The sequence below is a fragment of the Felis catus genome, chromosome D4 (assembly GCF_018350175.1).
Source record: "Felis catus isolate Fca126 chromosome D4, F.catus_Fca126_mat1.0, whole genome shotgun sequence".
NCBI classification, from domain to species: Eukaryota; Metazoa; Chordata; class Mammalia; order Carnivora; family Felidae; genus Felis; species Felis catus.
Window position 1 is genome coordinate 13261758 of NC_058380.1, and position 15236 is coordinate 13276993.

Below are 15236 nucleotides of genomic sequence, written 5' to 3' on the forward strand. Positions count from 1 at the left end.
TGATGTTCTCTGATCATGTAGCCCACATTCCTGCCTCAGTGCCTTTTCACTGCTATTCCTTCTGCCAGCAATGGTTGTCCCCCATATGTCACATACTCTGCTCCCTCACTTCCTAAAGTCTTCACTCAAGTGTCCCCTTTCCAGTGAGGCCTTCTCCACCACTCTATTTAAAAATGCAACCTCCTCCTTACACTCCCCTTTTTGGCCTCTCTGCCTTCCTTCTCTCCCTGACACTTATTCCTACCCAATACACTACATATTTTACTTATTTTTGGTTTCCTTCAACCCAAATGCAAGCTCCAGGAGGGTGGGATGAGCACAGACACCTGGCCTGAAGGGGACTGCTATGAAGTGCACCCTGGTGCTGCACTCAGCACTGGAGCACCAGAACCTTCTGCCTGGCCTGGGGGTGGGGGCGGTGGGGTGGGGGACCCCGCAGACTTGGGCAGTTCCAGTACCAATGGTTACCTTGGCTGAGGGAAAATAAGAGGCCTCTTCCCAATTTCCCAGGTACACTATACGAGAGAGAGAGAGAGAGAGAGAGAGAGAGAGAGAGAGAGAGAGAGAGAGGGAGGGAGGGGGCAGCTGAGAGGGGGAGAAGATGGGAAAGGAAGGGGAGAAGGGGAGGAGTCAGAGGGAGGACATTAGGAGGAGTGGGAGGGAAAGAGAGACACAATAAAAACTGAGATTGAATTCACCAAAACGAGATGGAAAGGGAGCTTAGAATTGGATTTATTTGATTTAAGGAAAATTTTTATTATGCAACATTTCCTACCTACCTAAGTTTATGAACCATAATTCATACTCACTGTAACGGTTCTTATTACCTGAATAATGGAAACAAGTAAGTTGACAGGACCAAACAAATCCTGCTCCATGCACGACCTGCAAACAGAATCTAAGAACGGAAATACAAGGGAGAAGAGAACTTTCTACTTGTCCCCAGTCTCCTGATGGTGCGGGCTGGCCACGTTAGTTGTTACTTCTTTCAGAATCCCCCCTCCCCCCCCCCCACCACGATTTCCTAATAAATTCTGATGTGCACCTGAGTCAGAACTCACTTCCTGTGTTCTCCCTCTGGGTGGAAGAAATGTGGCTAATGAGGAAAGGTTCAGCTCAGGTTTGTTTGATGACCAGAAGAGCTGACTCTTCAATCCTCAGTCCCCCGTGTTAGCAAAGGCACACCTGTTTTTTCATCCTCCCTCATTCCAGCAGGAATTGCCCACAGAACCCCGTGTGGTCGTGAAGATGCCCAGGCTCATTAGCCAGCAAGAACTGTTGATTCCTCTGCCTGAGATCTAGGACTTCAGCATTTGCCTACAGGGCTGCAGCCTGTGGAACTCAAGGCAGCTTTTGAAATCTGACCCTGCTCAAAGAACAGGAACAGCCTGTTCAGTAAGGGGAAGAGCTGCTTGCTTGTTTCAGCTCTGGATGCCAAAAAAGAAAAAAAAAAGTTCGCCTATTTGGCCGGTATTACGGAATAACGTCTCTAGTCTCCTGTTTTTGTTTTTTTTTGTTTTTTTTTTTTCCTCAGAGGTTAATATCTTGAGCCAAGGGTTTAAGGTTAAAAGATTTTTATTCTGTTAGAATCTATGACAATTTTATTGCTGACATCTTGGGAGCACAATTCTGGTCACTCTTCAAGCCTATATGAAATACATTTCACTTTTACAGCCATCAGTGTCACTGGTGTGAAATGATTCAAACACTATTTGAAGGCAAATTATTTTAAATTCTGGGAAAGGGGCTTTGAAGGGTCTCGTGACAAATTCCCTGGCCTTAATCACCTCAAGCAAATTAAAATCTCAGTCCACTTTCTTTTAGAACCCTAGAGAGTGAGATACCTTATCCTCTCTAAATATATCCCACAGTAAAATTGTTGATTATGGCAGAAAAGTACTCAGTCAGCCAGTCAGCACAAGTTCTGCCATTTATTTTATGTTAGCCTAACTTCCTAAAGGTAGCTATGCATTTTTACTGAATGGTTGATCCTAATCTAGACTGAAAAGCAGCCATAGGCAATTATCACTTTAAATAAGTGGGGGAAGATCAATACTTACTTCTTTTTCTGTGTATATGGAAATAATGGAGCCGTGATGGCTTTGGCCGCTCCAAAAAATACACATCCTTCAAGTCTCTAAGTTCCTAAGATGGAAACGATTTAATAAGAATCATGATTCAACAAGAATCATAATTCAAATTTCCAGAATAAATACTTTCATGCCCATGACAGAAGTATTCATGATGGTCTTTGCCTGTACATGTTCCTGTGCATTTATCTGCCCAGAGTCTGTCTATGTGTTACTGTTTTACTATGTGTCTTTCCTTTGAAGCTTTTAACATCTAAGCTCGTCTATTACATTTTTATGTCGGGCTGGAAACCAGAGCTAAAAATAAGGCCAGAAAAACATTTATTGATGTTTACAATAAAAATTTATTGAGCCCCTACCTGCATACACCAGGCACTGTGCTAGGTTTGCCGGATGACAAAAATGACTAAGACTCAGACTCTGCTCACAAGGAGCTCACAATCTACAGGTGACGGAGCACGGTGCAGGCAGATAGAGATCACCGCTTTACCAAAAGAGGCAGTTCTGCAACAGAGGCTTACACAGAGTGCTGTGGGAACATGGATTATATGCCAAATAATTGAGCCTACAAGAATATGTGTGTGTGTGTGCACGTGCGTGCGCGCGTGTGTGTGTGTTATAAGATTTCATAGAAGAGAAGATTTTCAAGCTGAGGCTTGGAGTGTAGGTTTTTGTCCTTAAGTAGAATTGGAAGAGGTTGGAATTTCAGCAAATGTCAATACAGGAGAAAAACACCTCCAATGAGGAATGTCATCATGTCGTTTACGGGGAAATTGCAAGTAGCTTAAAAGGGGTGGAACATAAGGTCTCCATGAATTATGAAAGAAGGGGAAACCAGAGAAACAACAGATGAAAACATATAGAAAGACTTTTGGTTAGCAGTGGAATAAGGAAGAGGTTGGGTCACATCAAGAGGGTCTATGCTATCATGAGAGGAACCTATTATGGGGCTGACTAATAACAGCAGATTTTGCTGACTATTGAGACCAAAATGCCAAATATTTGCTATCCACATCTTTCTAATCTGAAAAGAGATCTCAGCATTCTTTCCTGCATGTAAAAGAACCTAAGAGATCTTATCAGAATGGTGGATAGCTCCCCTGTTGGACTCATTCAGGAACTGCCCCAGTCCCTGAACAAAGTCATTCTAATGCAGAAAGGAGCTCTTTGCTAAAAGAGAAAGCTTTTTGCTTAGCCTGGATTGGAAAATGAGTCAGATAAACAAGGTAGGCAGACTGCGAAGACACAGGTTTCACTAACATGAGATCTACTCCCCCACCATTATTCCTTTGAGTCCATTATTGTCTTGATGGACAAAGTGACATTTTAGTACCAAGCATGACAAACATTTCAGGGACAGCCAACTTGTATCAGGCCATTGTAAAAGATAAGAGAGGGCAGATGTTTAGACTGTATTATCCTTTTCACACAATCTATTCTTTTATAGATTTATAGAGGGAAAATTCTTTAAAAAGTAGAGAAAAGTTTGAACAACACGTTCAGTTGAGGGCGTCTGAAAAATGGCAGGTCATCAGAGTCCAAAGTTAACTGATCATGAATTTGATATACATATTTTGGATGGTCTTTTACTTGCTCTGTTGACTCTACAGGTAGTAGAAAGTCCAAATGATTGGGCTGAACAGGTTAGAGCATCCACAGAAGGCAATGAAATGTCCCTGATATACATGTAACCCACCTAGGGGAAGTTTAACATCCTCTTCAGGTCATGTGGTTTGAACTCAGGGCTTTCAGTCTATGAGAATATAAATTCATTATTTCTTACTTCCAGGTCTCCCTGGATGAAGTTCTGCTATGACCCTTAACTTATTGACTGCTATTGGTCTCATGGAACAGTTATGGGCTCAGTGATGGAAATTTTCATGTCATGGTTACCCCAATGCATTTGAACATGGTGCAATGATCAAAAAAGATGCCAGTGATGACAATTGAACGTCCCTTTGCCTTCCCAGCCTCCTTCATATATTCTCAGGCATAGGATGACAAAGGGAAGTCCACGAGTCACATGAAGAAAGACTGTAGCCATGGGTACACGATCAGGATCTCCTCTGCTTATCTTCACCCCCACCCTCCATGCCATCACCCTGCCCTACTTCCTCCTCACGTTGCTCCTGTGAATTCCTCCACCATCTTGCCACTAACCACCGTCCTCTGCCCAAAGTTCTCCTGTTGAAGAATTCCAGCTGAACTGATGTTCAACCCGTGTATGATGTGGAACTTGTGTTCAAACAGTTGTTGAATGAAATAAAGACCCCTAAACCCTCCAAGGTAACAAGATGTTAGGGGAGTGCCTTTTTGAGTGAAATAATGCTTCCTTCTGTGGGGTGAAAAGAGCAAGGATTTGGGAATCACATCAGCCTGGTTTGTGCTATGCTGTGCCACTAACTGGATTTAGAACAAGGGCTTAGTTACTCTGAAATGCGGTTTCATCAACTGTAAAAAAGGAAGATAATAATCCCTACCTTGAAGGATCTCTGCATTGAAGGATCTCTGCTCATATATTAAGAGCAGTATATATGAAAACGCCTAGCCTAGTGCCTGGAACACACCAGCGCCTCCAGAAACGCTCATCTTTATCCTCTGTTTTATGGGGGATTTTAAGATGATAAATAATAGGGAATCATCATCATCATCATCTCGGATGTGGTTGGAAGTCTTAGAAAGAGATAAACAGCAGTCATAGGGAGAGAGAGCGTTAGGAATTTTGAAAGGAAATAAATGGTTTTATGGTTAATTTTCTTGGTTGGGGTTTAAGAGGAGATTCATGTTGTCCATTAATTATACTTACCAATTGGGTCTAATTGGCAACTACCCCAAAATGAATAAAACAAGCGGGAGTCAAGAGAGAAAAACGGCAGGCATCCTGTCAAAAAATAAAATCTTTGAAATTTCTACAACCCAATGGTTGAATATACATTTTATTAAAGCAGACGGACTCACCCAGTTTATAAATTTATACATGTGATGGCAATCCAAGTTGCACACTGAGACTTTTGCAAAGCATCAAACAGCCCTCTGTAGCAGCTATACCTGATTTTCTCATTCTTCTACTTGTTTGGGTTCTTAAAATCAGCCATCCCCTTTGCTGGATGGAGCAAGCATCCCTCATTATTCTGCGTCAGCCTAGGTGAATGTTGTGGGGCTCAAAGGGTTAAGTGAGGCAATCCGTGTTGAGTGCTTAGCCCTTGTAGATCCTCTAGAAATGTTAGCTGTTGGTACCATGATGATAATAATAATTATGAATCTTTCGATGCTGTTTTCCAAGACTGCACAAGAACTGGATTGCCCCCTCTTTCCTTTTAAAAACATTAATTTTTTCTTGTTTTTGGAGATATGTGTCCTCTTCTCAGGTGATTAGCTACTTTTGACAAGGAGTATTTTTTCCCCTCCACTGGCTAATGTACTTAATTTCTTTTCTTTTTAAAGAATAATTGAAACCAATGACAACATATCATTCAATATGCACAATATTATTTACTGAAAAGATCCCTACATTTCCTTCTTCTTTCTCTCATTGCCAAGAAAATGACTAATTAGATACACAGACACAACCGTATGTATATATAGGTATTTTATATATATATCCCTTTTTTCTTTCTTTTCTTTTCTTTTCTTTTCTTTTCTTTTCTTTTCTTTTCTTTTCTTTTTTCTTTTCTTTCCTTCCTTCCTTCCTTCCTTCCTTCCTTCCTTCCTTCCTTCCTTCCTTCCTTCCTTCCTTCCTTCCATCCTTCTGTGTATACATACATGTATGTATCTACCTACCTATTTATCCAAAGAAAAAGTCATCAAAGCCACTTCATTATAATAGGTTTCCTTACCAATTTGTCTATACTATCCCAAACTGGGAGGTGAATTTAATTGTAATATCAAGACTCTGGAGTTGTTAATTTACTAAACAAGCTAGGCTGGGGTGAGATGATCCAGTACCTCATTTCAAATCTAGGCCCCAGAGGAGAATTCCACTAACAGTTCTGTTTCTGCTCCTTTCTTCTTTCCCTGGAAACATTTATGGAGGCCCCAGCTTCCTAAGATCAAGCCAGACTCCTAGAGGAGCTTCAATCGGGGGCAGTCGTTGGGCAGAGGGTAGCCAATTTGTGAGAGACACAGTAAGGTCTTAATCCACTGTTACAGAACATTGCTTGGTGATTCCTCAGTGCCCACAACCTGGCAGAGGTGCCTTGTCATAAGAACGTACTCACTGGGGGTAAGACAAAGAAATATCCCTTGAAGCACAAAATGTAAGAGTTAGTTTCTGGATTCCTCTGGATTCTTAATAGTTTGTAAAATAACAAGCCAAGAGTAACTACTGTGTATTTCCCAGAAACTTACCAATTAGCATGTTCCTGAGAAATAAATTCAGCTGGGGAGCACACGCCTCCCCAGGCCGCTCTGCTGCTGTGTATGACAATTAGACTGCTTGCTAAATACTATGAGCAAAGCCCCAGATAGAGAAAAACACAAGACCTCCTGGCAAATTTAGCACGAGCGTTTGTTTATGGGACCAACTACAAAACTGGCCTGGCTATGTGTTTCTTGCAGAGTGAAGAGCACGCTGGTATTTTCAGTGTAGTTCTTTTTTGCTTCCAGTTACCAAACCGTAACGAACAAAAGTTAAAACAACATTTTAGTGAAGATTAACCAGATTTGTTGAAGATTTGTTGCATGGCTGGAAATGGAAATGTCTAAACATGTGGCGTTTGGTGACGGTGACCCCAATTGTCTCATTATTTCCTTGATCACCCTATCGGGCATGGTGTAAAAAGTGGTCTCAAGGGGGGAAATGGGGAAATAAAGGGCCACGGATTTTGCATCAAATGAGGCTGATACCCCCAAGAACCCTGCTTTCATTCCTGGCTGAGGTGCATGGAGAACTTTTCCTTATTTGAGTTCCCCTGGTGTTATGTTAAATACATGAAAAGTACTTCCCAAACTAACTCAGTGACTGTGCTGAGCAGCAGACTAAGCGTGTGGCATTCTCAGCTCAGCTAAGATCTGTGCCAGCAAATGCACGGTATGAAAAGAGGTAGGACACCTGACCTTTTCTAAGTGGGCTTTCCCATCTGGAAATGAAGGCAGTGAACCTGGTGAGATACACACACACACACACACACACACACACACACACACACACAGACACACGATTTCTTGTAAAGTATATATATATATATAATATATAATATATAATATATAATATATAATATATAAAATATAAAATATATAATATATAATATGTTATATGTTATATGTTATATTATATGTTATATGTTATATGTTATGTGTTATATATATAAATACATATATATTTATAATAATGTGTATATATATATATATATATATATGGTTATACAAAATCTCATGAGCATGTGTAGCTGTACACCTGCCCCATCTGTATATCTCTTTATATGTAATAATGTCTCAGTTATCATATATTATTCTATAGTGTACCTTTACTTCCCCCCTCTCAAGGAATGTCTAGAAAAAGGAAGCAATGAAATATATATATCTTTTCCTCATGATTTTGATGTTTGTATTTCCTAAAAAACTAACCCCAGTTCACATGTAGACCTTGTTTATGTTTGCAGCTGAAATAATGCAATGTAGAGAGAGGATAAACAATTTAATGAAAGTAAAACAAATTCAATTAGACCACACACTGTGTACTAAGTTTCTGGAGGTTGAAATCTTTCACCTACATGGCTTATAATCCATTGCCCACATTCCACCCATCAAAATCTTACTTAAAATATCTCTGCCACATACTCCCCTTGAATGTTCTACGTAGAAATAACTCTTTGTCTGAATTCCTGTTGTATTTTATGTCTTTAAAGGGCACTTAACACTTGCTGCTTATGATAATGCAGCTCTTTGTATCCCGAGCAGGAAGAGCACAGTGGTGGGGGCTGACACAGGCTGACTTCTTGGGTTTGCCTCTTATTACCAGCCAGATGTTGGGGCTATTGTTGACCTCTTCCTACTTCAGGTTTTTTTGTTTTGTTTTGTTTTGGTTTTTTGGTCACTGGGAATAATAAATGGTACTCACTTCACAGGGTTGTCGTAAGGAGTAAATCATGATTTCTTGTAAAGTGTTTGACACTCAATTAAACACTAGTTATTGTTAACTTATTTGTCAAACTCTAAGTTCTTCAAGTGTACAACTATGCCTTATTTATCTTGCAACCCCTACAGTGCTTGGTATGTTGTAGGTGCACAAGCCAATACTGGTAGAGCGATAGAAATACTGTCAAGGGGAAATATACAGCAGAACAATCACTACTTATTTTAAATGACAGATATTTTGAGTTCTCATTTTGCTACATTTTGAAAAGCTGAAGAGCTTCAAGCCTGTGTTTTGGCTCCCTATGAAGCATCTTAAAGGTATAGTGGAACAAAGAATATAGAGGGAGCCACTTTTCCACAGTGAGCATGACAGACAACATCCAACATGAAACAGCTGTTGAATGAGCTATTGTGTGACCCAGCTCCATCCACCTTCCAGCTCCCAAGGACCCCAGGAGAGCGGAGCTGGATTTTGTGGGTGGTCAGGACCATAAGGAAGGGAAAATGAATTATTCCAGCTCTACTGAATTGTACATACGGTAGAAATATAAAAGTATGACATTTTCGAGAGTCCCATTATACTAGGGTGTCTGGTTATGGCTAAGAATTGGGGATAAATTTTGGCTCTTTTGTCATTCACTAACTCCAAGCAGGGAAGATAATTTTGTTTCTGATTTCAGCTACTATCAAATGTAAGCATCAAATCTGCTACATTGCTCTCATAATTATTATACACATTCTTTATGTACGATTGGACAGTATGATTCTCCATAACATGTTCTTAACCAGCCTCTTCCCTTAGGTTTCCTGACTTGACTCTTTCCTCTTGTCTTAGATGAAGCCGAGGATAGCTAACAGATTGAGTGGGCAAGAGAAAACGTGGCTATGCTGGCTGCTTACCCAGAGGTCAGGAATGATATATATATACTTGAGGGAGGAAGGTTCTGAACTCGTACATTACATGGATAGGCTGACTACTGACAAATGTTTTCTTCCTCCCTCCTTCTCTCCCCCATCCTTCCCTCAGCCCCTCCTTCTCTCCCTCCTTCTCTCCTCTCTCCCTCTTTCCCTCTCTCCTTCCCTCTCTCACTCTCTCTGCTTTCTTCCTTTCCCTTTCCTTCTTCCCTTCTCTTCCCCTGTGCCTATGCCTGGCCCTTTCCTTTCTTTCATTTCCTTTCTTCCCTCCCCCTTCCTTTCCTTCCTTCTTCCTTTCCTCCCTCCCTTCCACTACAAAAGCTATATTTGCTCATTGTAAAAAAACAACATTGACAAGTGTTCAAAGGTATAAGTGGAACATATCAGTTCTTATCCTACCTCCCTCACCTCAGGTTTCACTGCCTAGAAGTTACAACTAATACTTATTCACCTGTGTCCGTTCAGGTATTTTATAAGCATATACATATATTCTTTCAAATTTTTATAAACATAAATGTAATCAAAACCACACACTTGTACTGTTTTACAACGGGCTTTTTAACTTAAGAAAAAAAATATACCTTTGGATATCTTTGCATATGAGCCCAAACAGAGCTAGTCCATTATTCATAGTAACTTCAGAGTGTTTCACTATATGTTTACAACATAATTTGTCAATTATTCCTGAATCTTTGAGTTATTTCCATTTTATTACTGTAAACAATACTGCAATAAATATGAATAGAATAAATTCTTAGAAGTAAAAATACATGGCCAAAGGGTATGCACATGCAACATTTAATAGGGGCAGTCAAATTGTCTTCCAAATAAGGTTGCCCATATTTGTACACACACTAGTGAGTATTTCTATATACACTTACTGACAGTAGATATTTGCAAACTTTTTTTTTTTTGCTGATAGGTTAAAAACATTTCATTGTCTTCATTTTCATTTCTTTACTTTCTAGTGAGGCTGAGTATTTGTACTTTCTTCATGTGATCTTCCTGTTCATATTTTTTGCCCTTTTTCTTATAGAATTTTTCTTTTGGATTTGTGGATGCCCTTTGCTTATTATAGAAATTAGCCCTTTGTTATTGTCACAACTATTGGCTTTGCTTTACCATTTGTTTTTTGAACTAGTATTTTCTAATGGGGTTTCTAAACATTGAATTTGTTTTCTACAGTGACATAGCTTATGTGAATGGAAAAGTCATAATAACTCTGAGTTTGGTTTATAAGAAGAAGGGAAAAGATACTAGGCAAGACAGAAACAGGGGAAAATAACTGTGCCACGTATGGAGTATCCAGAGAGGAAAGGTGAGGTTTGTTTTCAAAGCACTTGCCTGTGGTTTCATTAAATTTGTAAGGCATTAGATCTTCCTAGCTTTATTCCTTTAGCAAGACAGAAGATAAATTCCAACTGTCTATACATCTACCTTTGTGGTTTTACTGAAAAACACAAGCTAAAAAAAAAAAAAAGAAAAAAGAAACCAACTAGGGTTAGATGAATAAGGACACGTGTATCCCAGTCTCTAAAGTGACCCAATTCACCATTTATTAAGAGAAGCTCCATAAATTAATCTTTTTATAACTGTCAGCGTCAGCAAATACTCTCAATTTTATATTTACTGTCATTCAAAACATTTTAAGAGCTCTTCAGTTATGTTTTGACAAGTTATTGGTTGTCACTTAGGGGTTATTAAAATGTAGGAATGTCATATTGTATAATTGGCATAAGAGGGCTTTAAATCCATAAGAAACTCATCTGCTCATCAGGTCTCCTCACATATTTCCTCAACAGAGTTAGGAGATACTCTTATTCCCAAAGATAGCTAGCTCCCTCGCCCTTTTCTCCCAACAGGACTGAAGTCCTGTTATAATGTATGGAGTTGAGAGGCTGCCCAATCCCCATCTTCCTGCTTATTACCAAGAATATAGTCATGTGTAGGTCACATGAGAATTATTTTCCAGGGTTTATCTTTGAAACATTCATATCAAGAGTGCAGCATCATAGAAACACAGAATCTTTTAAATTTATTTTTAATATTTTGGGATTTAAAATGTTACCAAATGAGGTACAACAAAATATGTGGCTCCATCAAGGATCCATTATGGCATACACATGCAATATGCATAGCACAGCATAGGCAATTACTTTGAGGCTTAGGGGATCTGCTTGAGTTAGTTAACTTAAGCTAACTAAATGAGAATGGTTTAAAATAATCTCTATAATTTGAAACATCTCATCTCAATCCAATTTCAAGTGGAAATTATAATTTCCAGAGCCACTGCAAGACCCTTCAACCACCTATCACTAAAAAACTCACAGGTAAAGAGTGAAAGAACATGGTACAAAGCATATGCTACAGGAGCTATTTATGGACAAGCCTTTCCAGTGAACATATTGGAACCTATAGGCAATCTTTTTTACGAATGGCAGATATGTTCTATCTCATGTGACTGCTCTGGCCATTTCTTAACAACAATCTGGAATGCTAAGCTGAAAAGATATGACAAAAACTGTGATTTGTACCCTGATATCTATTCTTCCTTTCCCTCATAGTGATGGGATTTGAGCTAGCTATGTAATTGTACAAGATAAAGACTAAATCCCCTTTTCGCTAGGTGTAAGCATGTGACCAAATATTGGTACACGGTATGTAATCCAAGATGGTGTGTATGAATTCCTCAATGTGACTTTAAAGGGAAAGGGTATGAGTTTCCCTTACTCCTTTTTCCTGGTTTTTTTTCTGGCTAGAATGTAGATGTGATGGCAAACGCCCACGGGCCATGAAGACAGGGATAGAAAGAGCAAAAGACAGAAGGGATCTGAGTCCTTAACTCTGTGAGGCCACTACATTAAATCTGGACTCCTGCTCAGAATATCGTATATAGAAGGAATAAACTCCGGCCTCATTTAGGCACCCATTGTTTCGGGCCATTGTTACAGCAGCAGAACCTGTGCCCTAGTCAATTCAAAATAGTTCCGAGCTGAATCAAGACTCAATAGGAAAAGTGTCATGCTAGGTTTGCAATGCCAGCTATGAGCAAGGGACCCGATGGTCTCCTGCCAACTCTAACTTCTTACTGTGTACATAGCTAACCTACTCCAAAATAGAAAACTCTCAAAAAAACCTTCTCATGTCACTCATAGGCCATATGCCTGTCTTTCTCTCTGTGCTATTGTTGACCACTTCAGGCTTAGCCTTTCTCTATTTGGCATAAATACAAAGAAATGAGAATGACTTAATCATAATAAGAATAAAATAATATGTGTAGTATTTAGGATATACCATTTATTTATATATAAATGACCTCAATCCTTTAATACAACCCCCTGAAATACTATGTGCTTATTTCAGTCATGCTGCCATTGCTAAAATATTTTTGGATTTTTTTTTGAAGCTGTAAATTCACACATTTCTTATAATAATAGGATGGGATCAAATCACTTAAACATCTGTCATGTGAAACCAGCAAGTCTTCACTGAGCACTTACTATGCATAACATTGTTAGTTTGAGTGTCAGAGAGGCTGGTAATCAATTTTAGGGATGTCAAAGGTACTCTTTAGATAATCTATGTTAAATTTCCAGGGTAAGATGGCTTCATAATTTAACATAGAAAAATAATACATATAAGGGGTCTACTACAGTCCAGGGAATGGGAAATAAATACTAGAAATGGAAGGTGAATTCTTCAAAAGCTCTGCTTCATGAGATTCTATATCACCAATATATTCATTCACTCAAGATTTATATTACTGCCCCGCTCCCTTGCTTCCCCCCAAATTTGCAGTAATTTATAAATTAAAAATGAGATTTCTCTTTTTATTCAATTTCAAACTCTTTATTCTCCTAGCACCTTGGTTTATTAAAATATTCCCTGGGTAATGCATCTGGTGAGGAGGCTCTCCAGGGGCCTATGGGTAAGTCAACATTTCTGCCTCTGTCCCCACATCAGCTAATAACTGTGGACTGTAGGGTTTCTCTGAGTATCAGGGACCCTGACAGGAGAGCTCCCAGCATTAAGCAAGTTTCTGGAGTCACCATGCCTGAAACATATAAAGCTGTGGTTCTCAGAGCGGGTGCTGCTGAATTAAAAATACTGATCCGATTTACTTCATGAGTCAGTTCTGCCTGTTAAGCTGGTATGTCTCTTCAAATGAAAAACAGCTTCCTTGTAACCATTGTGGCAGAAAGGTCAACTCAGATCCATTTTCAAATATGCCGAGAGCTCAAACTTAGATAATGACTTTGGTCCTCACCCAGGAGAGAACAGATTCAGAGCAAATGAAGTCAGATATAAGGAAGAACTTCCCAATGGCACATGATGTTAGGATGTGAAGCGTGTGCTAGGGCTGACATCCAGCCTATCCTGTTGCTTTGGGAAACCAAAGTCTTCGCAGGTTGTCAAGATTTTAAATCTCACTGCTGTCTCACTATTGCGGCTTCTTCTCTAGTCATTAGACTAGAACAGAGTACCTGGGCAGGGTGGGGCCTTGACAAATCAGGTGTAGGATATTGGAAAGACCGGAAAAATTAAAAAAAAAGAAAACTCAAGGAAACACATTTGGGTTAGTGTTTCATAAGTCAAGTGATCGACAATTATGAAATTGACATTTCATAAGTCAAGGGATTGAAGACCTGCCAGGCAGGTCTTCATGTGAAACTGCTCTGTACAAGGTAGAATATGAACATTCCTGCCTCCTTTCTCATGCCATTCAGGAGGGCCAGAAATTTTGTTAACCCCAAAGTCCCCTGATATTTTTAAATGACTCCTAGGGGACCAGTGTCACCCTAGTAGCCAACTGCTATAGTCATGTCTAAGAATTATCACCAAAAATGGTGGTAAAGGAAGTAGGCTATAAACGATGCAGTCATGAGTACTTTTTTCTGATTATGGAAATTTCACAGAAACAAAATGCTTTAAATTAGTGTGTGTCATGTCATGGTGATGAGCTATTTAAAATAAAATCTCTTGGAACCAATCGGACTTCACCAGTATTGACTCAATCTGTGCGTTAGTATGTTTATGTGGCTCATGTATCGTATAACTCAGTGGAAAGGGGATATATTTGCTTCCACAATAAAGCATAATTTATTAGGGGTGACATCCTTGTACCATTGGGAGACACTATTATTGTTTTTGTTAGTTTGGGTGAGTAAGCCTCCAATCGTATACGGATAGGTGTGTTGGCTTAGGGACTGCATAATAAAACATACATCTTATTTAGAGAATTCTAAACAGCAATATCCTCAAATACCAAATGTGATTATGTTTTATGAATTCTGGCATCATTTCTGCTACTTGTGTACTTAGAAATACCAAGCCCAATTTAATCTGCTGCTTTAGAGGAAGTACTCTTGGTATCTTCATCAGATGAGGCTACACTCAAATGTCAGTCGTTACTCTGGGGCAAAGAAAATGTGGACAATCAAATTCTCTTTCAAGCAAACCCTGACAGTAGCAAAAGTACTGGTTATGAAAATCTAAACCAACCCAGACACTCCCATTAATTAGTATCGCAAAAAATAAATGTGTCTATAATGACTCCCATGGGGACATAATCCCTTAGGCTGGATTTAGTCTGACATAGATTTCACTTTAGAGTATGGAGATGACAAAGGCAGAAATTTCTAGCCTCATAATGAAATTTCCTACAACCTAAATTGATGTTCACAATGTAAGTAGATATGCAGTCTGAACAAAACTTTGCATTTAGGCAAACTTAAAATAAAATTCAAACAGCAGAAGAGTAGCATTTTCATCAAATAGAGCCCAAAGATAACTAGATTTCTGTCCTCTTCTTTCAATCCCCTTTTTGAATAAAATGGTAACTTACAAGAAGAAAATTTAAAGTGTAAGATATATTCTGGGCCAAATCACATTTAGCGCAAGTTCTAACACCTCCACCAAATACAGTATTCAACAATCCTAACTGACATTCACCATGATTGTTCCAAGACACTGGAATAGCTCGATGTCTAAAGAAAGATTACATTTTCTCCATCCTGCTCTGTTTATTCAGGCAGGAGGAACAAGTAGGGTGCAGAATATATTCTCAACAATATAGAAAAAAAATTTTCTGGTTATTGCTGCAACGGTCAAGATTTTAAAATCAATTACTCTTTAACAAATAATGTTGAATACAGG

General features: G+C 39.1%; 1 protein-coding gene across 11 annotated transcripts in view; it reads right to left on the reverse strand.

Annotated features, from left to right (window-relative positions):
- Positions 1 to 15236, reverse strand: part of TRPM3 (transient receptor potential cation channel subfamily M member 3) — an 804873-nt gene that overhangs the window by 202553 nt on the left and 587084 nt on the right. For 5 of the 11 annotated variants that reach the window (XM_019815754.2, XM_045042771.1, XM_045042772.1 and 2 more), the window contains exon 7: positions 4897 to 4971. The exons of the other annotated variants lie outside the window; for them this stretch is intronic. In XM_019815754.2, coding sequence (XP_019671313.1) covers positions 4897 to 4971 — 75 coding nt within the window. The remainder of the gene's footprint in view (positions 1 to 4896; positions 4972 to 15236) is intronic. 11 annotated transcript variants of the gene reach the window in all.